The 24198-nt window shown below is 42.1% G+C and overlaps 1 protein-coding gene across 3 annotated transcripts; it reads right to left on the bottom strand.

Annotated features, from left to right (window-relative positions):
• Window positions 1–1923: 1923 nt before the first annotated feature.
• On the bottom strand, window positions 1924–23394 carry LOC109928854 (zinc transporter ZIP6). 3 transcript variants are annotated; one of them, XM_048595471.1, is made up of 10 exons: window positions 23214–23394; window positions 22126–22877; window positions 20259–20427; window positions 17391–17560; window positions 15954–16100; window positions 14802–14916; window positions 12708–13091; window positions 8854–8934; window positions 5012–5202; window positions 1924–4171 (listed from the first exon to the last, which is right to left on the bottom strand). In XM_048595471.1, exons 2-10 carry the CDS (start codon window positions 22867–22869, stop codon window positions 4019–4021), a joined length of 2154 nt encoding a protein of 717 aa, XP_048451428.1. In that variant the 5' UTR covers window positions 22870–22877; window positions 23214–23394; the 3' UTR covers window positions 1924–4018. The 3 variants fall into 3 exon arrangements, with proteins under 3 accessions (XP_048451428.1, XP_048451426.1, XP_048451427.1); XM_048595469.1 differs by having other exon boundaries at window positions 23287–23307; XM_048595470.1 differs by having other exon boundaries at window positions 14802–14913; window positions 23287–23306.
• Window positions 23395–24198: the final 804 nt, after the last annotated feature.

The raw sequence follows: 24198 nt of genomic DNA, 5'->3' as shown, positions 1-24198 counted from the left end.
GATGAGGGAGTCGCGGAGAAAGCTGTCCCTCTGGAAGGCAGATAAGGGTGGGGAGGGAAATATATCCTTGGTAGTGGGGTAGAATTGTAGGTGGCGGAATGATGCCACCCAAAAACTGGAGGAACAGCACCTCATATTCCACCTGGGAACCCTACAACCCAATGGTCTCAATGTGGACTTTACAAGCTTCAAAATCTCCCCATCCCATCCCAAGACCAGCACCCCCCTCCTTGACCTGTCCATCTTTTCTCCCACCGATCCGCTCCTCCCACCTCACGGACCAACTCACACCCCCACTTCTCACCTACACTCACCTTTACTGGCTTCATCCCCGCCTCCTTGACCTGTCTGTCTTCTCTCCACCTATCTGCTTTTGAGACCAGTGGGTTGTAGTGTTCCCAGGCGGAATATGAGGTGCTGTTCCTCCAGCCTTTGGGTGGCGTTGTTGTGGCACTGGAGGAGCCCCAGGATGGACATGTCATCCAAGGAGTGGGAGGGGGAGTTGAAGTGGTTAGTGACTGGGAAGTGTTGTCGTTTGTGATGAACCGAGCGTAGGTGCTCCACCAAGCGGTCTCCAAGCCTCCGCTTGGTTTCCCCGATGTACAGGATGCCACATCGGGAACAACTCAAACTGAGTGTCTTCTGCAAATTCATGATAACCTCAATTCTCTTATGCTCTATACCCTTATTAATATAACGTGGGTACTGTATGCTATTCTCTGTACCAAGTCTATGGCATTAATAGAAATCCTGCCATCTTCAATGATTTATAGAAATAAGATATAGACCTTCTTTGCTCGGCAGCCCATTTAGAATTGTGCCAATCAGCGGTCTCTCCATGTTCTTCACACTAAAATTAAACACTTCACATTTACCTGCATTTAACTTAATTTGCCACCTGTCTGCCCAGCTGACTAACTTATAAATGTTAATATGGTCCCAGCATACAGTAATACTAACTATTCAAATCACAGAACAGAATCAGAGGCTTGATAGATAATTAGTTTTATTTGTGTTTTTCTCACATTCAAGCACTGAACACAAGAGACTATTAGTGTACTTTTAATAAGAAGCCTTAAAATAAAACCAATTTATATACAAGTCAAGGACTATTTGAATGATCTCATTAAATATCAGAAGGGGTCATCCATTTCACCCGCAGCAATACATGTAGACACTCAAACCTCAATGAAGAGGCACCCTTATCTTCACACTAAAATTCTTGCTCAGCTGCCAGAGCTGTAATTAGTTTCATTTCAGCAAAATTCTGAGTATTCACATTTTCTTTAGTTAATGTGTCTCTATAAACAAGCTAACTCAGCTCACTTATTACTTAAAATATGTTCCCTGAACTCAGCCTTGTAGGCTGTCTTCCTCTGACAACTCCACAGCTTTCTGCTTCTACAGCTTCTAAGGACTTCTCAGGCCTGACTGTTTGAAGTCTAACAGCATCTGGGGAGGTCCACTACAAAACTTCCCTTAATCCTCCAAAATATCCACAAACTGTTCTTTTACCTGACACTCAGCCAAATTCATAAAGCTGATCCTTTAATTCCATAAACTATAACTTTACTCACATTGTTAAAAGCACTCTTCATTGTCTCCACCTTCACTGGATCAGCTTGGCTTCTTTGATAGCATCTTGCAAATCTGCTGCCTCTACCACCTCAGAGAGTGAAAGACAGATTGGACAACATCCCAACTTACAACTATATCACCATTCCTTTGTTGCCGAGTCAAAGTCCTGGATCTCCTTCCCTAACAGCACTGTTGGTTTACGTGTACCATACTGACTGCAGTAGTTCACTGTGGCAGCTTACCACCAATCTTCTCAAGATTAATTAGGGATTGGCAATAAATACTGGCCTAATCGGCAACATCCACACTTTTGTATGAAAAAGAGTGAATATAAACACAGCAGGAATGAATCAAAAATGATATTTTATTCTTCCAAAGTAACACCATTTACTACATTCTGAAGTCTGCTCCTTTACTATGAACCACAGACAAAATGGAAATGAACCCACAATGCTCTTTTTTCACTCCCTCATCGCAGTTCTTTTATTCAACAGTCGAGTTAAAAGTTGGAACTCGTGTAAGTTGACTACATATACATGAGTCCACTCTTTGTCAGTAACATTCATTTGTTTTAAATACAAGGCCAAATTTCAAACTGTAGAATATCCAGCAGTTAAGTTCAATTACATTACCCCTTTTTCCAATTACCTTATTCTACAATTCACTCTTCTACAATTACTACTTACATAGAAAAAGTAAAATGAAGAAATGTAACATCACTTCATTACAGCTTGTGCGAACACCACACCAATGTAGATTACAAATACATGTAACAAAGGAATGTTTGTAACAATTAAATTGTAAACGTTCATTTTGCAAAACATTAGTACTGTCCTTTTGAAAAATTATGGATTGATCTGAACTACAGAATGCAGCTTGTAACAACACGACTGAGTATAGATTACAGTACATCTTGTAAAATTAATTTCAACATAATTCTTGAAGGAAGACCCTATGAATCTTTCACACTGCGTTCTTATAGGACGACAATGTAATCAGCAGCCTTTGCTGCCCAATTTTCTACAGAATACAGCCAAGGAATAAGCTTTTCCTTGAAAACTTGCAATTGATTTTACAAAATGGTTCTGGAATTCTATACGCAGATTTTATAAATTTTCAATTTCAAGATTATTAAAATTTGTACCTCCCAACAGCACCAAATGTCTCCCATTAGGCAGCTTTGAGTTGGAACTGGACATTATAAGAAAAGTACAAATAATTTATGAGAAAAAGACATAAGCTGCAAGAACAGAAGAATTTGGCACCACTAGTAACTTAATGTTTTCCGTTGGAATAATCACAGTATCTTTATACATAAAAAGCAAAAACGTCTTGCTAATCTGAATTCCAGTAACAACTGAGGTATTATCTTTCCACGCGTAATAATCAGAGGGGTGGGAAGAGGCAGCTTCTATTTGGAGGTACTGATTTTGTAACATTTTGCTAATTAAAATTACTCTTTCTCCTCACTAAATTTGGTCAGTCATTGTTCTGACAGAAAAGTCTACAGCCACCTTTAATAACAATAATTGCCCGTTTAAAATTTTAACCAAAGCTTGGCAGATCACTGTCAATCTGCATTCATAGGTACATTCTCCATGACAACACCTCAACTGGAGTCCATGTACCAACTAATCAACATTCTCCTTTCATGCATTACAAATGCTCTTCTCCTTGAATTGATATTCTTGTAGATTGACCTGATGAGTACAAGAGAAGAGTTTTGACAAAAATGTGTCTATTTCAGAAATAACAAGAATTCGTTGAATTGTAACCAGATTGAAAATGTATGGTATTGCACAGAATACTAAAGTTCCCCGAATAACTATCGCTGTTTCTCTTATTATTCACCAGGTGCCTCATGTTTTTGTCTTCCACTCTCAGTTCCCCTTACAGCTATTGCTGTAATTGTGTACCTGAAGCTTGAGATTCTGTATGGCAACTGTTTGTCAACCGACTTCCCAGTCGTTGTTGAATATATTGCATGTTAACTGTCTATTAAGTTTTTACACTTTGATTTCTTTCCCCCCAAAGTGGAAATAATGTAGCAATATAGAACTGGCTAGAGTGAAGCAGAAATAGAAAAACAGGAGGGGGGAAATCTCACTGCCATGGTGATCATCAGATTCTCTTGTTATCCTTCCATGTTGTAACCGATTATGTATCTCTTTTTAATGTACTGGTCCTAGTTTGATGAGGCTGAAGATATGTCAGTGCAAGCACATCCATGGGTGTGGCAAACTTGGGCTTTGAGTCATGAGCTGGCCAAGGAAACACGAATGTGGATTTGGGCTTGAACTAGAAGGGAGCTATCCCAGATCATTACCGTAGATAAAACAGCAGTGTTAAAGCCTCACTACTTTATTGCCGACACTAATTAAATAAATAGATGCAAATGTAGTACTTCAGAGTACCTGCAGGTTTCAGCCTCAAGCAAATATCACAGTCTTACAATTGACAAAATTTTATGTTCAAATACAGCTATAAGCAGCATGATGCCAAATCCCAGCAGCATTCCAGAATTCTGTAGAAGGAAGTAAGCCCCATGACTGTAGTCATGATCACCAGCATCGCTGTGAAGCATTTCAGGAACCTGTATGAATAAATTGGAAGCCAGCTGAAGTTATTCATACTTTCAACACAGTCATACTGTAGTTCTAAGCAAAGCAAGAAACTAGTCCCAATTCAGAATCTAATAAAAGAGTTAATATTCTATCAGGACAATTTGGTCAGAGTTATAGTATGAGCCCAAACTTGAATGCTGAGATAGAGAAGGCACCAAGTCTTAAACCTTCCACATCCTACTTTGCTGAGGAAAGGCAGGGACAAACTCCAATCACAATTTTTCAACTATTTTTGTAAGTGAATGATCTGCCAGCGGATAACAGGGTTACCAAATACAAGATCACTTATTCACAGTGGAGAAAACAGTTCAGAAAAAAATGCTATTAAACAAAACAGAATAGAAAGCATGAATAACATCACAGAAAAGAGCAGAACAATAAAACATTAAATAAACTAGATGCAGTGAGTGGATGTGGAGGGACACTGGACCATTTCTCAGCAGGGCTCAAGATGACAGAAACTGGTAAAAATTACTGAAGAAAGTAAAAGCTAACATTATATAGAAGAGACTGTAGCACAGTGTACTGATGACAATGGTCTATTAAAATACTGTGGAACAATACTTCCATACACCACATTACAATGCTCGAACAATGTTTATTGGAAACTAGAGAAAGGCTTTGTACCAGTTAACAGTTATTGTCAACATATCCCAGCATAAGCAGTGGAACAGCTCAGTTAGCTGTCACAGTGTGCTAGAAGACATCCCAAGAAAATACATGGGGGGATGTTTGTCTTCTGTTAAGACACTATATAAATTGAACTAGTGCAGTGGCATTGTAGAAGTAGCAGCAAAATATATACATACCATATCAACCAGTGCCACGTACAAGAACAACCCAGCAGTAACAGCAAAGATCCAGGAGGAGACATTTTCAGCATAATGGCCAATGGCAGTGCCGGTTATCATACCCAGGTAGCCCAGCAAGGCAGATAGGATATTGTACAGGATAGCTTGTTTCACCGTCATTCCAGCCTTCAACAGCACAGCAAAATCACCTGCGGACCGAAATAATGGGAAACGTTTTGGAAACTTTCAAACAATAATGCTTTCTCATCATTGTTGTTTCAAAATACAAGTGCCACATCAACCCATTGCCTACTGAGTCACGCTGTAACAAACAATTATCTTGTAAGCAGCCAGTTTGTATTTCAAGGTATCAGCTTGGCTCAGTTGGTAGCCCTTTCACTTTACAACCAGGAGGGGGTTCAAGTCTCTCACGAGTGTGGAGCACAAAATCTAGACTGACACTCTCAGTACAGTACTGCTCTGTCTGAAGTGTTGTATTTTGAATGGCACAACAAGATCGCAACTACTCTCATAAAAGATCCCATTGCCATTATTCGAACAAGAGTTTTCATAGTGTCATAGAGGGCTACAGCACAGAAAAAGACCCCTTGGCCTATGGAGTCTGTGCTGGTTAAAAACACCCAGCAAACTATTCTAATCCCATTTCCCAGCATATGGCCCATACCCTTGTAAGTCTTGGCATCACAAGTGCACACCTAAATACTTCTTAAATATTAAGATATTTCTGCCTCCATCACCCTTCCAAGCAGTGAGCTGCAGATTCCCACCACCCTCTGGGTGAAAACATTTTTCCTATCAACCTCTAAACTTTCGGTCCCTTCCCTTAAATCTATGCCCCCGGTCATTGATTCTGCACACCCCCCCACAATTCTTTCCTGCTTATCCTGTCTATTCCCTTAAAAATTTTAAGCATCTTGATCATCTACTCCAAGAAAAACAACTACAGCCAATCCAATCTCTCTTCATAACTAAAGCTTTCCAGCCCAGGCAACATCCTGATAAATATCCTCTGCACCCACTCCAGCACAATCACACTCCTCCTATAATGTGAATTCCATGACTGCACACAATACTCTAGCTGTGCCCGAACCAATTTTCCATACAGTTTCAACATAATCTCCCTGGTCTTAAAACTCTATGCATTGGCTATAAAGGCAAGTATCCCATATGCCTTCTTAACCAGTCTATCCAACTGTCCTGCTACCTTAAGGGACTGGTGGAAATGCCCAGTGGATATGCACACCAAGGTCCTTCTGATCGTCAGTGCTTTCTGGGGTCTTACCATTCATCATGTATTGCCTCATTTGTCCTGCCTAAGTGCATCAACTCACGCTTATGCGAACTGAATTCCACTACTACTGATCAGCCCTCCTATATCCTCCTGTAATCTAAGGCTATCCTCCTTATTATTTACGTTCCCGGTATTTACCGCCTCAATTTTCATACTATCCATGAATTTCCTGATAAACTCTCCTACATTCAAGTCTAAATTGTTTATATATCCCACAAAACTGCAACACTAATCCATGTGGAACTCCATTGGTCACAGGTTTCCAATATCAAAAACACTGGATCCACTTAGCCAAATTTCCTTGGGCTCATACATTCGCTATCAGTCCCCCATGTGGCACCTTATCAAAAGTCTCGCTTAAGTCCAAGTAGATTATGTCGAATGCACTTCTCCCATCTACACACTTGGTCACCTCTTCGAAATCTCTTAATCCTGGCCTCTCTAAGATTAATTCTGTTCCCCAGAATTGCTTCCAATAGTTTAAACTGGTTAAATAGGTTAAACTGGCCTGCAGTTTCCTGGTTTATCCCTTGCTCCTTCTTAAACAACAGTATCACACTGGCAGACGTTTGGCCAGAAAAGAATGGAAATTATTGCCCCTACTATTTCCTCCCTTGCCTCATTCAACAGCTTTGGATTCATTTCATCTGGCCATCGCGATTTATCCACATTTTAAAGCCTGCCAGATCACTCAGAGCCTCCTCTCCGTCTATGTTAATTTCTTTAGATATATCACTGTCCTTGTCCCTGATTTCTACATCCAAATCATCCCTCTCACTAGTGAACACTGTGACAAAATATTTATTTAGAACCCTATGTTCTCCGGTCCATGCAGAAATAACCATTGTGGTCCTTAATGAACCCTTCTCTTTCCTCCACTTCAGTTCTGATGGACAGACATCTAGATTCAAAATGTTAGCTTGGTCTCCCTCGATGGACGCTGTCTGACCCACCTTGATCTCCAGTATTTGTTGCTTTCAGTACAGATTCCAGCATCTGCAGTAACTTGTTCCCACTCTTTCCTTAGTTATCCTTTTACCCTTAATGGACTTGTACATTAATATAGTGGAGTATTGCTGAATAAAATGACATGCTGTTGAAGCTTTGTTTTGCACTCATCAGGCCAGTAAGTAAACCAAGTGTGACAGGGGGCAACAGCTTATGAGGAAAGGGTACTGACTGGTTGACAATTGGACTTATGGTTGCCTGGACATATGTCTTTTCCCTACAGATGAACAAAATCTCTGACTGATCCACCATGGTTCAATTAGTGCTGACTTGTCAACTAATCAGTATCCTTTTCTCACAGCATAAAATTGTTGTTCCCTTTGAAAATTGGCAGTCTTGCACCTGTATCGATGATGGTAAACAAAAAGCTTTCAGAGTATGTTTCCTTTTCCAGCAACTCAAGAGCATGGATCACCTCCCTCTGTCCTGGGCCAATATTTTTATCTCTTAGCCTAAACCTAAATAGATAATCCAGTCACTGTTATTTGCTAGACAACAAGGTGCAGAGCTGGATGAACACAGCAGGCCAAGCAGCATCATAGGAGCAGAAAGGCTGACGTTTTGGGCCTAGACCCTTCATCAGAAAAATGTTATTTGCTATTTGTGGGAGGTTGCTACATGACAAACTCACTGCATTTTTGCTCTCAATACAACAGTTCAACAAGTATTCCAAGTTCTAGGGTTGTAAAGATTAGATGAACATAGGGGTTCAGGTGGGAGTTCTTTGAAAGTTGCATCACAGGTAGAGGGGGCAGTTAAAAAGGCCTTCATTGCTCAGATCATTGGGTATAGGAGTTTGGATCTCATGTTGAAGTTGTACAGGATATTGGTGAGGCCACTTTTGGAGTACTGTGTATAGTTTGGGTCACCCTGCTATAGGAAGGATATTATTAAATTGGAGAGGGTTCAGAAAAGATTTACTAGGATGTTGCCAGGACTGGAGGGTTTGAGTTAAAGGATAGGCTGGGACCTTTTTTCACTGGAGTGTGGGAGGTTGAGGGGTAACCTTACAGAGGTTCATAAAGTCATGAAGGGCATGGATAAGGTAAATAGCAAATGTCTTTTCCATAGAGTTGGTGAGTTCAAAACTAGGGGATGTATTTTTAAGGTGAAAGGAGAAAGATTTAAAAGGGACCTGAGGGGCAACCTTTTGACACAGAGGGTGGTTCGTGTGTGGAATGGACAACCAGAGAAAATGGTAGATGCAGGTACAATTACAACATATAAAAGACATTTGGATAGGTACATAATTAGGAAAGGTTTAGAGGGATATGGGCCAAATGCAGGCAAGTGGGACTAGTTTAATTTGGGAAACTTTGTCGGCATAGACGAGTTGGACCAAAGGGTCTGTTTCCATGCTGTATGACTGTATTTCAGAGCTACATGAAGGGATCAGAGCAACAAGGTTATTTTGCATGTATTGATATGAACAATGTGAGCTAGCCACTTTCACCAGTGCTATAAACTCCAGGATCTGTGAATGTACCTAAGCATTTGCAACTACAGTCAAACTGTTATGTAGATTAAATAAAAATCTTACCCAGTTCATGTGGCAATTCGTGACAGAATACAGCAACAGATGTACTCAACCCACTGGACAAGCCTCCAGTAAAAGCAGCACCTACACACAAGATTTAAATATTAACTATGCTGTAATTAAGACAAAATGAAACATGAACATATTCAGCATAATACAAGTATCTATTACGGGGAGATTAAAAACAATATATTCTCAAGTTACCTAAAAGAAAATGAAAATTTCATTTTCACACAACTGGAAATGTATCTTTTTAAAAATTAAATCAGTTTCTCTTAAGATCCGGCACATTCAAAAGGAAGTAAAACTGGCTGAAAGAAATATTTAACAGTGTCGAAACTGCAACATTCACTGCTGTACTTGAAGGTCTTCCTTGCTTGAAAGGTAAATGAAGGTCACAGACTTAGGACGATTGATAAAAGAATTAATGTAATGAGAAACGCCTTATATATGAGTGGTTCAGATTTGGAATGTGCTGCCTGAAACAGACTCAAAAGCAGCTTTGGACAAACATTCAAAAGGAAAAAGAAACTGTGGGGTTGTGGGAAAAGATCCTGAAAAGAGCCAATGCAGATTCGAGTCCATGATTCAATCATCACAGCTTCCAGTGCCAATACCTGGAACAATTGTTTGCATCAGGATTGGGTACAGGATAGGCTGAAAGGACATAGAACATTATTTAGAATGCTGAAAACCACAAGAAGGAACACAAATTTAGACCCGAATCTGTCAGTTTCAAAACACTCAGACTTTCATTTCCTTTTAATTTAAACAGCCTTCAGACCAGAGGCACTGCCTTTAATGTCCTCAATACCTACCTGTTCCATCACACACCACACCTATTTTACTCAATGCTATACATCTTTTCATATTACTCAGAGACTAGCGAGGATGTGGAAAATTCAACCACAGTTAGTAATTGGAGTGACTAGCATAGATATAGACTAAAATCAACACCTCAGCTTGCTTTGGCCTGAATGTATTTGCAACATGGAAATATAACTAAACGAGTACTCTTAAAGAAAGGTTGGAAAGGAGCTGAATATAAAAATACCTCAACAAATACATGAGAAATGAGATGCTGATTGGATAAAATTAAAATGTCTTAACGTGAAGGATCAATACCAATGTGGATCACTTGGACTGAATTGTTACAGAGATAGTAAGAACTGCCAATGCTGGAGAATCTGAGATAACAAGGTGTAGAGCTGGATGAACACAGCAGGCCAAGCAGCATCAGAGGAGCAGGAAAGCTGACGTTTCGGGTCAAGACCCTTCTTCAGAAATGGGGGAGGGGAAGGGGATTCTGAAATAAATAGGAAGAGAGGGGGAGGTGGATATAAGATGGATAAAGGAGAAGATAGGTAGAGAGGAGACAGATAGGTCAAAGAGGTGGGGTTGGAGCCAGTAAAGGTGAATGTAGGTGAGGAGTTAGGGAGGGGATAGGTCGGTCCAGGGAGGACGGACAGGTCAAGGAGGCGGGATGAGGTTAGTTGGCAGGAGATGGGGGTGGGGCTTGAGGTGGGAGGAATGGTTAGGGAGGCGGGGAGGCTGGTTTTGGGATGCGGTCAGGGGAGGGGAGATTTTGAAGCTTGTGAAGTCCACGTGGGAACCCTGCCACCCAAGAGTATCAAAGCAAAATAGGAGATGCTGTTCCTGCAGCTTTCGGGTGGCATCATTGTGGCAATGCAGGAGGCCCAGGATGGACATGTCGTCCAAGGAGTGGGAGGGGGAGTTGAAATGGTTCGCAACTGGGAGGTGTAGTTGTTTGTTGTGAACCGAGCGTAGGTGTTCCGCAAAGCGGTCCCCCAGCCTCCGCTTGGTTTCCCCGATGTACAGGCCACAACGGGAACAGCGGATACAGTATACCACATTAGCAGATGTGCAGGTGAACATCTGTTTGATGTGGAAGGTCTTCTTAGGGCCTGGGATGGGGGTGGGGGCTGCAGGGGCAGATGTAGCACTTGCTCCAGTTGCAGGGAAAAGTGCTGGGGGTGGTGGGGCTGGAGGGGAATGTGGAGCGGACAAGGGAGTCACGGAGAGAGTGGTCCCTCCGGAAAGCAGATAAGGATGGGGAGGGAAAAATGTCTTTGGTAGTGATGTCAGATTGCAGATGGCGGAAGTGTCGGAGGATGATGCGTTGGATTAGGAGGTTGGTGGGGTGGTACGTGAGGACGAGGGGGATTCTGTTTTGGTTGTTACTGCGGGTAGGGGGTGTGAGGGATGAGTTGCGGGAACTTTAAAAAAGAATAGTTCATCCACTTCACTAACACCTTCCACCCCAACCTTAAGGCCCTATCCCTCACCTCTTCCTCCGTTACATCGATGACTGTATCGGCGCCGCCTCATGCTCCCACGAGGAGCTCGAACTGTTCATCCACATTTTTCCCTCCCCATCCTTATCTGCTTTCTGGAGGGACCACTCTCTCCGTGACTCCCTTGTCCGCTTCACATTCCCCTCCAGCCCCACCACCCCCAGCACTTTTCCCTGCAACCGGAGCAAGTGCTACATCTGCCCCTACACCTCACCCCCATCCCAGGCCCTAAGAAGACCTTCCACATCAAACAGATGTTCACCTGCACATCTGCTAATGTGGTATACTGTATCCGCTGTTCCCGCTGTGGCCTCCTCTAAATCGGGAAAACCAAGCGGAGGCTGGGGGACCACTTTGCGGAACACCTACGCTCGGTTCACAACAAACAACTACACCTCCCAGTCGCGAACCATTTCAACTCCCCCTCCCACTCCTTGGACAACATGTCCATCCTGGGCCTCCTGCATTGCCACAATGATGCCACCCGAAAGCTGCAGGAACAGCATCTCATATTTCGCTTGGGAACCCTGCAGCCCAAGGGTATCAATGTGGACTTCACAAGCTTCAAAATCTCCCCTCCCCCGACCGCATCCCAAAACAAGCCCAGCTCGTCCCCGCCTCCCTAACCATTCCTCCCACCTCAAGCCCCACCCCCATCTCCTCCCCACTAACCTCATCCCACCTCCTCGACTGTCTGTTTTCCCTGGACCAACCTATCCCCTCCCTAACTCCCCACCTACATTCACCTTTACTGGCTCCAACCCTGCCTCTTTGACCTGTCTATCTCCTCTCCACCTATCTTCTCCTTTATCCATCTTCTATCCGTCTCCCTCTCTCTCCCTATTTATTTCAGAATCCCCTTCCCCTCCCCCATTTCTGAAGAAGGGTCTTGACCCGAAACGTCAGCTTTCCTGCTCCTCTGATGCTGCTTGGCCTGCTGTGTTCATCCAGCTCTACACCTTGTTATCTCACTTGGACTGAATGGTCTGTTTCCGTGCTTCGCCTGTTGTGTAGGCCAATGTTTAATGACAATTTTCATAGATTTCAAAAACTCTACCTTGAATTCTACAGCATTGTGCTTTAGTTCTTCAGTACACTGAAAACTGCATACGAGGAATCTTATTATAGAAAAAAAGTTTGAGTTGTTGTAATTTGAACTACACTGTCTGAAAGGACTGGGGGTGGGGGAAGCAGATTTAGAAAGTAATTTCCAAAAGGAGGAAAAAAAAAATCTGCAGGGTTATGAGGTAAGGGGAGGAAGGGTGGATCTAATTGATAATTCTTTCAAAGAGCTGACACAGGTATGATGGGCTGAATGACTTCCTCCTGTACTAATGAATCAATGATTTTATTTTACATTTACATTTTGTATTTTCAAAGTTACTTCTCCAAAGAGCAAGCATTCAAAGTCCTATTTTGAATGCAACTATCTACTCAAACAGATAAACTTGCAAATGTCTGCTATATTGTTATCATGTCACAAGTACTTGTAGCTGCTGCAATGGAAACTATAGGATGTTGTTATTAATGAAGGTATCTTACCTATAGCCAGACCATCACTGAAATTATGGAGGCCATCACCCATAATAACCATCCACGCCAAGGTTGCTATTCCTGCGTCCTTCAGATCCTCCTGAAAGTAATAGTGGCTATGACTATGAGGGTGGTGGTTCTGGTGATGGTGGTGGTGTAGAATATGGTGATACCGGTGGTGATGGTGATGAGAATCATCAGCGTTTCCTATTGTGTCATGGAAATGAGAGTGGCATTTGTTTTCACATCCTCTGGGCACATATGTATTGTAATTGCCTTCTGGGTGAGCATGGGCAATCATCACTTCTTGTTCTGGAGTGAGAGAATTCTGACTGTGATCCAGAGAGTGAAGATTTGATTGATCCTTAGGTTCAACCAGACAGTCATCCGGATCTGTGAATGAAAACAAGATGCCAGTATCAGAAAAACAGATAGGTTAAACATTTCAGCAAAATAAAACAGCAAAGTATATCCTGAAAGAATTTCATTACAAGTCTGTAGGAATTACTTAAACATCAAAGGATAATACACTTTTTTTATATAGGAAGAATTACAGTTGTCAACCTAGAAAAATAGCTGCTCTCAGTGAAATTCATGAGATGAATAAGGTTTGACTGAATGAGGAGTCCATTTTAAGCAGCCTGCTGGATCAACAACATATCAACTACCTTAAACATTCAATCTCTCCATCACTGATAATATAATGGCCTGGTGCACACTATTTACTTGATGCACTGCAGCAACTCATCATGGTCCCTTCAGCAGCACCTATCAAATCCCATGAACTCTACCACCTAGAAGGACATGGGTATCAGAGACATGCTAACTCCAACAGCTGCAAGTTCCCCTCGAAGCAGCATCTTACTTGAATTTTAACACCATTACTTTACAGTTATAGGATCAATATCCTGTAATTTCTTCCCTAAAGTGCTATGGGTATTTGCTGTAAGTACCTGCGCCACACAAACTGCAGATGAACAAGATGGCGGTCCACAGCCAATCTTTCAAAGGTAACAAATACTGGCCTAACCAGCAATGCTCAAATTTCCTAAAGAATAAAAATAAAACACAATCAAGTTCAAAACCACCCCCCTAATGTTTAAGCCCTCAGTCTTATTCATTTATGTATTGACTGAATTATGTTCAATTCACTACATTGTCCTTTCCTATCTCTCCATTTAGCACCATTTGCTTTACATTCATTTTATTCTTTTCCCCTCTAACAAAATTAAGGGATCACATTTTGTTTTGGAACTATAGACTAAAATGTAAGTAATATTGCTAACTGCACCACGGAGACAGCTTGGCAAATGGAAAATATATTGAAAAGCAACTGAACGGCCACTGAAAATCTTTCAAATTCGGAAGTTCTGCCTGACAACAGCCCACTGATTGATTCAGCTGCAGTATTAAAAAGCTACAAGTGTCAAGAGAACAGAGTTGAATAAACATCCACGGCCAGCAGACAATAAGCATCCATCTCTCCCTCCCTTCTGTTTCCATCTGGAAAAAAAGACAGGAAAACCAAGTAATGTTCAAGGAATGAATTCATGCAAGGACAGACACAAGTTCATTTTGATCAACTTCAAATCGACGGACAGTGTGTGTGTGCGTGTGTGTGTGATAGGTTTTGGGTCAGTACAGTTTAAGCTGCATAATTTAGAGATCCTTTCCTTTCACTGGTATTGTCAAAATTAAGTTCCAAAAAGTGTGTTTATTTTTGTTACTGAAAGAACCTTCTGTGAACTGCTTTTGTCCCAGGCAGATTGGTCTCATTGGGATTTTATAATTTATACATTTTGTGTCAGTTGGTGGAACAGTGTAGCTCAATTATTGGTGCACTCTTCCCAGTTCAAACTTGGCATAATGCAAATAATTCCCCATCTCGGAGTTTCAGTGCATGCACTCATGTGCAGGGGTTTATTCCTGGGGGAAAAGAATGCATAAAGATTTTTGTTTCAATCCACTTGATTGCTTTTGTTTAGAAAATTGATGATAAAACACACACACGTGCTAAAAATAATTAATCCAGTCTAATCATTATACTGAACTACACAATTTCAGCTTCTGAAGAACAAGTGCAAGAGATGCCAGATGACTCACCAGCAAACTGTTTAATGTCTGGATTTTCATCCTTAGATAACTCTTGAGATTCATGGGGTTCTGCGTTTCTATCAGTATCTATCTCCTGATCATCTTGACTAGACTTTTTCTGCTGCTTAAAACAAAATTTGTTTCAGACATTGTAGAGATACTGGATCTTAAGAACGTAATTAAAGAAAACAGACAGTTAAACAAATATTGACAAGTTTAACGCAGTCATTCTTGATATATCTTAGCCCCAGCTTTTCCAATCATCACTCATTGCTAGGACAGTTCCTGCAGGACTTGATAGAATAGATGCAGGAAGAATGGTTCCATTGGCTGGGGAGGGGGAAGGGCTGTCTAGAACTAGGGAAACAGTTTCAGAATAGGAAGGAGGTCATTTAGAACTGAGCTGAGAAGGAATTTTTTCATTCATAGGATGGGGAATCTTTGAATTCTCTATTTCAAAGGGATTGTGGAAGCTTAGTTTTGTGTATATTCGAGATTCGAAATATTCGAAATATTAAAGATATCAAGAATAGGGCATAGTGCAGCAAACTGTACTGAGGTACAAAATCAACCTTGAACTGGTTGAATGGCAGAGCAGCTGAGTTATTGAATGGTCTTCTGCTGCTCCTATTTCCTATGTTCAACCCTAGTAAATATAAACTGTATTTTACTACAAGGTAAAGGCTTCTCTTTAACCGTGCTAGTTAAGATACTTCCATCAACTAACCACCGATGAGAAGCAAATTACAATGAAGGCCACCATACAGAAATTCCTGTTCTTGTTTCGCTATCCAAAAGTAAACAGGATGGATCAGCAGGCTGAACAGTCAGATCAATTACTGTAATGGCACACTGAATATAATGGCATGATACTATGGATTATGAAATCTGAAGTAAAAATAATGCTGGAAGCACTCAATTGTCTGGCACCATCTGTGTGGATACAGAGAAAAACTGCATTATCATGTTGGTTAAAAGGTCAACCTGAAATATCAATACTGTCTCTCTCCCCACAAATGCAGTCTGACTTGCCAAGCATTTACTGTTTTTCACACCACCATACTGAACATTCATTTATCAATGAAAACTCTGAATTACCATTTATCACTGGAAAAAGCATCCTTATTAACATTAGCGACAAAATATCATCGCAGTTCCTACCTTCTTTTTACCTTTGTACAGTTTAATCAATGTAATAAGATGTTCAATAAGAAACATAAAATAAAGACCACCAAGAGCAGTGAGGCCTTTCCACACAGAATCCAAGTGATCCTGGTCTTCTACATCATGGTGATGAACGCTTTGTGACTGCAAAATAAAAACATTGTATTTATGAATTTTGGAACATTAAAAGATCATCGAGTCCATGAACATGCTTGGGAAGGTTTGACATTTATTACCCATCCCTAATTTTCCTCAAGACAGTGGTGGTGAGATGCCTTCTAATGCTGTCCAAATAGTGCAAATTCCATCATTCCAATGATCACCAAAGAATCTGAAAGTATCAGGGTTTGACATGAGCAGTTAAAGGATTTGGAAATAGAGACCTTAGTGGATCCTAAAAGCCAAGAAGCTACCAATAGCAAAACAGGGCAGGACTTATACAGTTAATGGTAGGACCCGGAGGAGTGTTGCCAAACAAAGAGACCTAGGAGTGTAGATGTGTAGTTTCTTGAAAGTCAAGTTGCAGGTAGGCAGGGTGGTGAAGAAGACATTTGGCACATTTGCCACATTTGCCTCAATTGGTCATAACATTGAATACAGGAGTTGGGATGATATGTTGCATCAGTACAGGACATTGGTGAGGCCACCTTTGCAATACTGCGCACAATTCTGCTCGCCCTTCTATAGGAAGGAAGGATATTGTTAAACTTGAGAGGGTGGAGAAAAAATTTACAAGAATGTTGCCGAGGCTGGATGGTTTGAGGTGTAGGGAGAGGTTCAGTAAGCCAGGGCTTTGTTCCCTAGAGAGTCAGAGACTGAGAGGTGATGCAGGTTTATAAAATCAAGAGGGGTATGAATAAGGTGAACAGGCAAGGGCTTTCTTCCTAGGGCGGAGTAGTCCAGAGCTTGAAGGTATAGATTTAAGGTAAGAGGGGAAAGATTTAAAAAGGACCTGAAGGGTAACTTTTTCACGCAGAGGGTGGTGTGTGTTTGGAACGAGCTGCCAGTGGAAATGGTGGAAGTGGGTATAATTACAACATTTGAAAGGCATCTGGACGGGTATATGAAGAGAAAAGGTTTAAAGGGATGTGGGCCAAATGCTGGCAAATAGGACTAGGTCAGATTGAGATGTCTGGACGACATGGATGAGTTGGGCTGAAGGCTCTGTTTTCCTGCTGTGTGACTGTGTATGTAAGTACATCATGCCACTTCAGAAAAGATAACTATAAAATATTACATATGGTTATGAAGGAAACAAATTATAAAATAACATTTTTGAAACATTACAAACAGCCAATTGAAGTGTGTGTCCAACAATTCAATCAGATCAGTAAATGAAGACAACCTCATGTGGAGCCCCATGGATTAACTAAGTTTCTAAATGGCAACACAATTTTGAAAAATATTTTTCATAAATAGATAGATGATACATACATGTGGCAAGAGATGTAAAAATGCATCCCCGCTAAGTGTTCCAACAGCTAAAGCAACCAAGAATGTCAAGAGAAACTTGAAGAAGGTCTTATTTATTAAGGGCATGAAGATTATACCCAACAGGGACAGCAGACTGATGATGGTGACAGACACAAAGCCTCCAATCCAAGCTGCGAAAAAACAAACAAAATAGATTATACTGCATATCCCAAAATATACTTCAAAACATTTCAATCAGATATAATACATTTCTTGCTCAAACTCCAATCCTCCCCATCATGGTTTCACCTTGAAAAGCTGGAAGCCATTTGGTCCATTGTGTCTGCTAGTCTTCAGAAAGAGTAACTTCTCTAACAACACTCCGTTTTGTTTCTTCATTGCCATGCAGGTAACTTTCACTTCTTTTCTGAAAGCTTTGACTGAACTTGCCTTTATCTCACACTCAGGCAGTATATTTCAGACCTTAACCATTTGCTGCATGAAAAAGCTTTTCCTCTTATTGCCATTGTTTCTTTTACCTTAAGAACCTTAAATTGGTGCCCTCTGGTTTTCAAACACTCCAACGATGGAACAGTTTCCTAGTTAGTCTGTCCAGGCCCCTCATGATTTTGAGCACCTCTATCAAATCTCCTCTGAACATTCTCTTCAAGGAAAACAGCCCCACTTCTCTAATCAATCCATACAACTGAAGTATTGATGAAATGATATTCTCTTTTACTGAACTGCTCCAGGTTCTGAGATTAAGCAGGAATTAATTCTTACTTTTAGATTATTGGTATTTGTCTATGACATCAATGTTGTTCTAACTACACGAATGGCAATTCTCGACATTGATCATTTGTTAGCAAGTTAGTGTTAAGATTCAATTTGATCAAATGTCTCAGCACCTGAAAAGGCTTTACTCTACGAAGGCGGCTGAGAAAAGTAGAGGTATAGATGTTTCCTCGAGTCAGGAGATCAGGACTAGGGTCCAAAACTACAGATCTGTTAAAGAACTCAGGAGAAACTTTTTTATTCAAACAGTCACGAGAATTTGGAACTCACTGCCATGGAGAATGGTCAAGATGGATAACATGAATGCATTTATGGGGAAGCAAAGAGAATACATGACGGAGTAAGGACTCAAAGTGTTGCGGCAGAGTGGGAGGGCACAATGTTCGAGGACACCTTGTTGTTCTTGGCATTAAGATCAGAAAAAGGAAAAAAGGCAGCATTATGAGCTACTGACATTCCAACATAGAGTCATACAGCACAGAAACAGGCCTTTCGGCCCAACTTATCCACATTAACCAGGTTTCCTAAACCAAACTGGTCCCATTTTCCTGCATTTGGCCCATATCCCTTTTAACCTTTTCTATCCATGTAGCTGGCCAAATGTCTTTAAAATGTTGTAATTGTACCTGCCTCTACCACTTCCTCTGGCAGCTCGTTCCATGTATGCATCGCCCTCTGTGTGATTTCTATTCAAACTGAAATGACAGTGAACTGCAAGTACTCATAATAAAAGGGGGTGACTAACAAATAGATGGAAGAGCTTGTTGAAACCGAGGCCATGAAAGACTATGGTGTTGACACCAAAAACTGGAAACCAGAAGAGTAGATACAGAGAGAATATTTCCTCTTGTGGGAAAGATCATAACTAGAGATCAAATATAAAGCTGGTCACCAAGAAGTCCAATAGGCAATTCAGAAGAAACACTGTCACCCAAAGATTGGTAAGAACGTGCAGCCAAAACCTAATGTTTGGCAGAAGACTAAACATGAATTTTAGAGAAAATTCCAATAATTTAAATGAGCAATTAATAAAGATGGCCATTAAAAAGTGTTACATTGGAGAAGTAAGTAAAAATTGTTGTTCAGGGAGAGAGAGAGAGAGAGAGACACACGACATGCCAATTCCTGATCATCAGGGGAGGGGAGGGGACAGGGCTGAGTGGCATTGGGTTTAACTAATATGTACGATGCATTCACCTCTTGTGGCACACATGTGAAGCTGGCCTTGGCATAATTTACATGAAAGTAATGGTTAAAATTGGTTAATTTTCAGGTTGGGGATTACCTCCTTGCCCAACTAGCATTATGGAAAAGTTTTTAGGGAGAGAGAGGAGAGGATGAGACTATATGTTCACATTATGTTCAATTTTTATACACTCTCACTCTCTCCCAGTTGCACATAAAATAGCTCTCTCCCATCCTCTCCCTTTCTTTACTTTGAATATACTCCCTCCCACAGTCTTACTACACCTCTAAGGCTCCCCCCACTCACTGTCACTCCTATCCCTCTCACCATACTGCCCAGTCCCACCAAACTTTTCCCCAGCTTGTCTTCCCCTCCTTCCATGTACTGCCCTTTCCTTCCCACATGCTCTAATGAAAAGTCACTGGACTCAAAATGTTAACTCTGCTTTCTTCCCAAAGATGTTGCCAGACCCGCTGAGTTTCTCTAGCAATTTCTATTTTTGTTTCTGCTCTGCCTCTCACTACTCCCAGGCCCTCCTCTGTTCTTCCTCCTCCTCAATCCCAACATCCCCACACCCACCATCTCTTTGTTCCCCATGCAACCTCAACACTCTTCTCCATTCCTACACCTTCAAGCCTCCCAATCTCCCGCTCCCACGACCTCCACTCTCCACGCCACCCTCACCCATGCCCTCTACACCTGCTCCCAAAATTTCATTGGGGGGCATGTCCTCCCCCTCAAGCCCTCCCTCTGCACACACACCCTCAGTGCCCCGACACATACTTCCCTCCCACTTGCATCATCATGTTTCTGCCTCCCATGTTTACCCCACTCCCTCGCATGCTTGCCCTCCTTGCATGTGCCCCCTCTCTTCACATATGTCCTCCAAATTAAATAAATTTATTCACCTGCTCCAACAGCGGAAGCTGAGTGTTTCTCTCCAGTTGTGTGTGAAACGCAAGCCTTACTTTCGATCTGGTCCAGGAGTGCAGGGCAAATGTAGCCAAATTGCTCTGCATCAAGAGTCATCTGTGGGGTCATTCCATGAGATGAAAGCAAAATGTATGCATTCAGGCACTGCAGGAGACACAACCATGTAAATGTTTAAAGACCCATTCGACCAATGCAATTATCTTTCTTCTCCTCTCATCCAGAATTCCTTTCATCACTCATTGTAAACTACTCAAGACTATGCAACCACACAGTTTACACTCAGTATTATAGAGGTGGGTAACGCAAGGAATTTTTAAAAATACATATGCATCCTCACAGATTAGGGCAGTCCAGAGTTTTAGTTGGACAGGATTCCTGTGAATGACCACACTCCTGATAACAGGACAATGACCTGAAATATTAACTCTGTCTTTCTCTTCCTCTCTACAAATGCTGCCAAACTGGCTAAATAGCATTTCTGTTTTCATTCTAGATTTCCAATATCCACAGCATTTCATTTCTGTACAGAACAAGAAGCAATGCAGCATATATGCTCCAGAACACAGTGCCTCAGTCATCAGTTTAAACCAGACTCTCCAGTTACTGCACCTCCCAGTCGCGAACCATTTCAACTCCCCCTCCCATTCCTCAGACGACATGTCCATCCTGGGCCTCCTGCAGTGCCACAACGATGCCACCCGAAGGTTGCAGGAACAGCAACTCATATTCTGCTTGGGAACCCTGCAGCCCAATGGTATCAATGTGGATTTCACAAGCTTCAAGATCTCCCCTCCCCCTACCGCATCCCAAAACCAGTCCAGCTCGTCCCCGCCTCCCTAACCTGTCCTTCCTCCCACCTCAGCCGCACCCCCATCTCCTACCTACTAACCTCATCCCGCCGCCTTGACCTGTCCGTCCTCCCTGGACTGACCTATCCCCTCCCTAACTCCCCACCTACACTCACTTTTACTGGCTCCATCCCCGCCTCTTCGACCTGTTTGTTTCCTCTCCACCTATCCTCTCCTCTATCCACCTCCCACTCTCTCCCTATTTATTTCAGAACCCCCTTCCCCTCCCCCTTTTCTGATTAAGGGTCCAGGCCCGAAACGTCAGCCTTTCTGCTCCTATGATGCTGCTTGGCCTGCTGTGTTCATCCAGCCCTGCACCTTGTTGTCTCGGATTCTCCAGCATCTGCAGTTCCTACTATCTCTGATTCAATTCCTCTCCAGTTATCACTCTTGCTAGCTCAATGGATTTGCTGTACATGTTTGTAAGTGGCAGTATCAGACAGCTAGTGCAGAAACAGGAGTAATCACCAGAAAACAAGGGGGCTCTGGATATTCTTTGTTACTTTATTTACACATTTTGCTCATGCAAGGGGCAGAAACCCACCACTATGTTTTGGAACCTCAAGAACAAGCAATCAAGAAATCTATGGATGGTGAATCTCCAGATTATACAGTGCACTGCACTGCTTCCCACTTCAGGATGTAGCTTGACCAAGTGCACATTTCCAAACATGACTATTCCAATATTCCTGGAGCTGGTTTTGAAGTTCCCGCCCTCCAGAAACTTCAGCTTATCCAAACTCTGGTGTCTGTGTCCTAACTCACACCAAATCCCATTCCTCTATCACCTCTGTGCTTGCTGACTGACTCCCAGGCTATCAAAATTCTCATCCTTGTTTTCAGATCATGGCCTTGCACTCCTCTCTAATCTCCAGTGGCCTATGGTAATGTCATTGGACTAGTAATCTAGAACTGATCTTCTAAAAAAACGTAAAAACACCAGAGGAAGACATCCCTTTGCAAAGTGTGCACCACAAGTGAAATGTGATCTTACCTCCTCTCCTTTCAAGTCTTTATCTGTGTGGTTTTCAAGTGGATTATTTCTTTTTTGAACCTCTTTACCATCCTTGTGAGTAGAATATTCAGTTAAGGGCAGGCCAGACATTCTGGTGCTGTAACTGTCCGTCATGGCAAACTCAGCCTTAAGCTTGTCCATCAAACGTGTATTTGTTGTAGCTGGAATTGCACTTGGAGGACTGCGTGCTGCCCTCATGTGTTTCTTGGTTCCAGATTTATCTTCAGCAGAGACTCCAGATGGTGGCGTCACACCTGATGAATGGCTGTGCTTTGGAGAGGTTCCAGTCTGTTTGGGAGTGGTTTGTATGCCAATTCTCAACCTAATATGTCGGCATCCTGGACAGCAGTGATGATGAATGCTTCCTTCTGCTAGTACTGTATGTTTCTTCGAGACATGATCAAAGTGACTGTGTCTGGCTTTAATTGTCCTGACTTCACCGACTCCAATATTGCACAGAAGTTTCTCTAAACCTTCCACCGTCAGGGTGCCGTTTTCACCATAATGGTCAAAGAGTTTTTGCAGATAGTAGTTCTGTTCAAACATTGCTTTATTTCTGTCCACAACTGCATTGGTTGCATCTGGAAGAGGGAGATGGTCATGTTCACCAATTGCTGTGCATTCAGTGTCATGGTTGGCATGACCACAGCTTCTGTCCCAAAAGGAAATCAGCAGGAAGGTCAAGAAAAATTTGAGATGTAAATATCTCACTCTCCAAATCATTCCTGTCACTAAGAGGAAACAGATTATACTTACATACTGAACCGATTTATTGCAGTCTACATAAATTAGTGAAGCAGCCCTAAATTAAGCAGATTATTTTCCAACATGTTCAATTCCAGTTGTTCTGTAATAAGTGTTCAAAACTTCAGATCAAACTCTTCCTGTTTTTTGGCAGTGAAGCCATTGCACCACTCACATAATAGGATTATAATTGACTATAATTATGATAACTAGCATTGGGCAATGAATTCTGGCCTTGCCAGTGACACCTACATCCTGAGAATAATTCTGCACAATCACAAAAATGGCTACTGCTCTTTGTATCTATTTAAGTACAATCTTACGTAGTTAATTAAATAACGATATTCGATCAGTGGTCATCGCTAAAAACACATTATCTGGTTCATATAAATTCACTGTTTGTGGGAGCCTGTTGTCTGCAAATTGCTTGTCATGTTTCCTTCATCACAGCACTGTCGACTTTTCAAAAAGCTCTTCATTGACAGTTAAGCATTCTGAGACATCCTGAAGGCATAGAAAAGCAGTTTGGAATGTAAATCTTTCTTTCCATCTTCTCAGACAACCCAGACTTTGCCACCCTCAACACGACCCTCATTCTTCAGCATACCTATATTACTGCCTGCAATATTCACTCCCCTCCTCTTCTGATCCACCTCGGGTGCCAAAATTAAAAACCTTACTTTTTATAATTCCACTAAGCCAAAAACAACCTGATTAAAACTCTAGAGAGTAACCCTCACATTGCATTATCCTAATCACTGTACTTAACATTGCCCAAAGCCACACCACCATCCTCAAGATCCCATTAAGACTGGAAGGCCTAGTCAATATCTCTCATCAATCCCTCCTTGCTGCTGGGACTGAGACTCAAACAGGCAGAGGCCCTGGAGGAGAGGTCCACAGCCCAGAACTGTGGACACTTGCTGACATCCTCGTTCTTTCGCACTCTTTCTGGCCACTCACTGACTGCCTCTCTTTCTCTCCCTGGACGCTCACCTCACCTTGCCTCCCTGTCCCTCTCTCTCACACTGACCACCAGCCCCCAACAAGACTCTCACCGATCTCTCTCTCTGTCTCCCGACTCTCACCGATCTCTCTCTCTGTCTCCCGACTCTCACCGATCTCTCTCTCTCTTTCTCTCTCCGGACACTCTCTGATCTCTCTCTCTAAACTGTACCCCCCACAGCCAGACACTCACTGAACCACACCGGCCCCACCCCACTCCTCCTTCCACCCCGGCCCCGACGACTCACTGACCCCCTCTCTCTCTCCCCCAGCGACTCACTGACCCCCCTCTCTTCCCCCCCC

This window comes from Rhincodon typus, chromosome 4 (genome assembly GCF_021869965.1).
Source record: "Rhincodon typus isolate 14 chromosome 4, sRhiTyp1.1, whole genome shotgun sequence".
Classification (NCBI taxonomy): Eukaryota; Metazoa; Chordata; class Chondrichthyes; order Orectolobiformes; family Rhincodontidae; genus Rhincodon; species Rhincodon typus.
The sequence above is the reverse complement of the archived record's forward strand: the minus strand, read 5'-3'. Positions and strand labels throughout refer to the sequence as shown.

Excerpts from the sequence above, each read along its gene's own strand:
- LOC109928854 (XM_048595469.1), bottom strand. Across the intron at positions 20,428-22,125 it reads AAGACTTGAAAGGAGAGGAG|TGCCTGAATGCATACATTTT; the intron begins GTAAGATCACAT and ends TGTCTCCTGCAG. Across the intron at positions 5,203-8,853 it reads CGAATTGCCACATGAACTGG|GTGATTTTGCTGTGCTGTTG; the intron begins GTAAGATTTTTA and ends TTCGGTCCGCAG.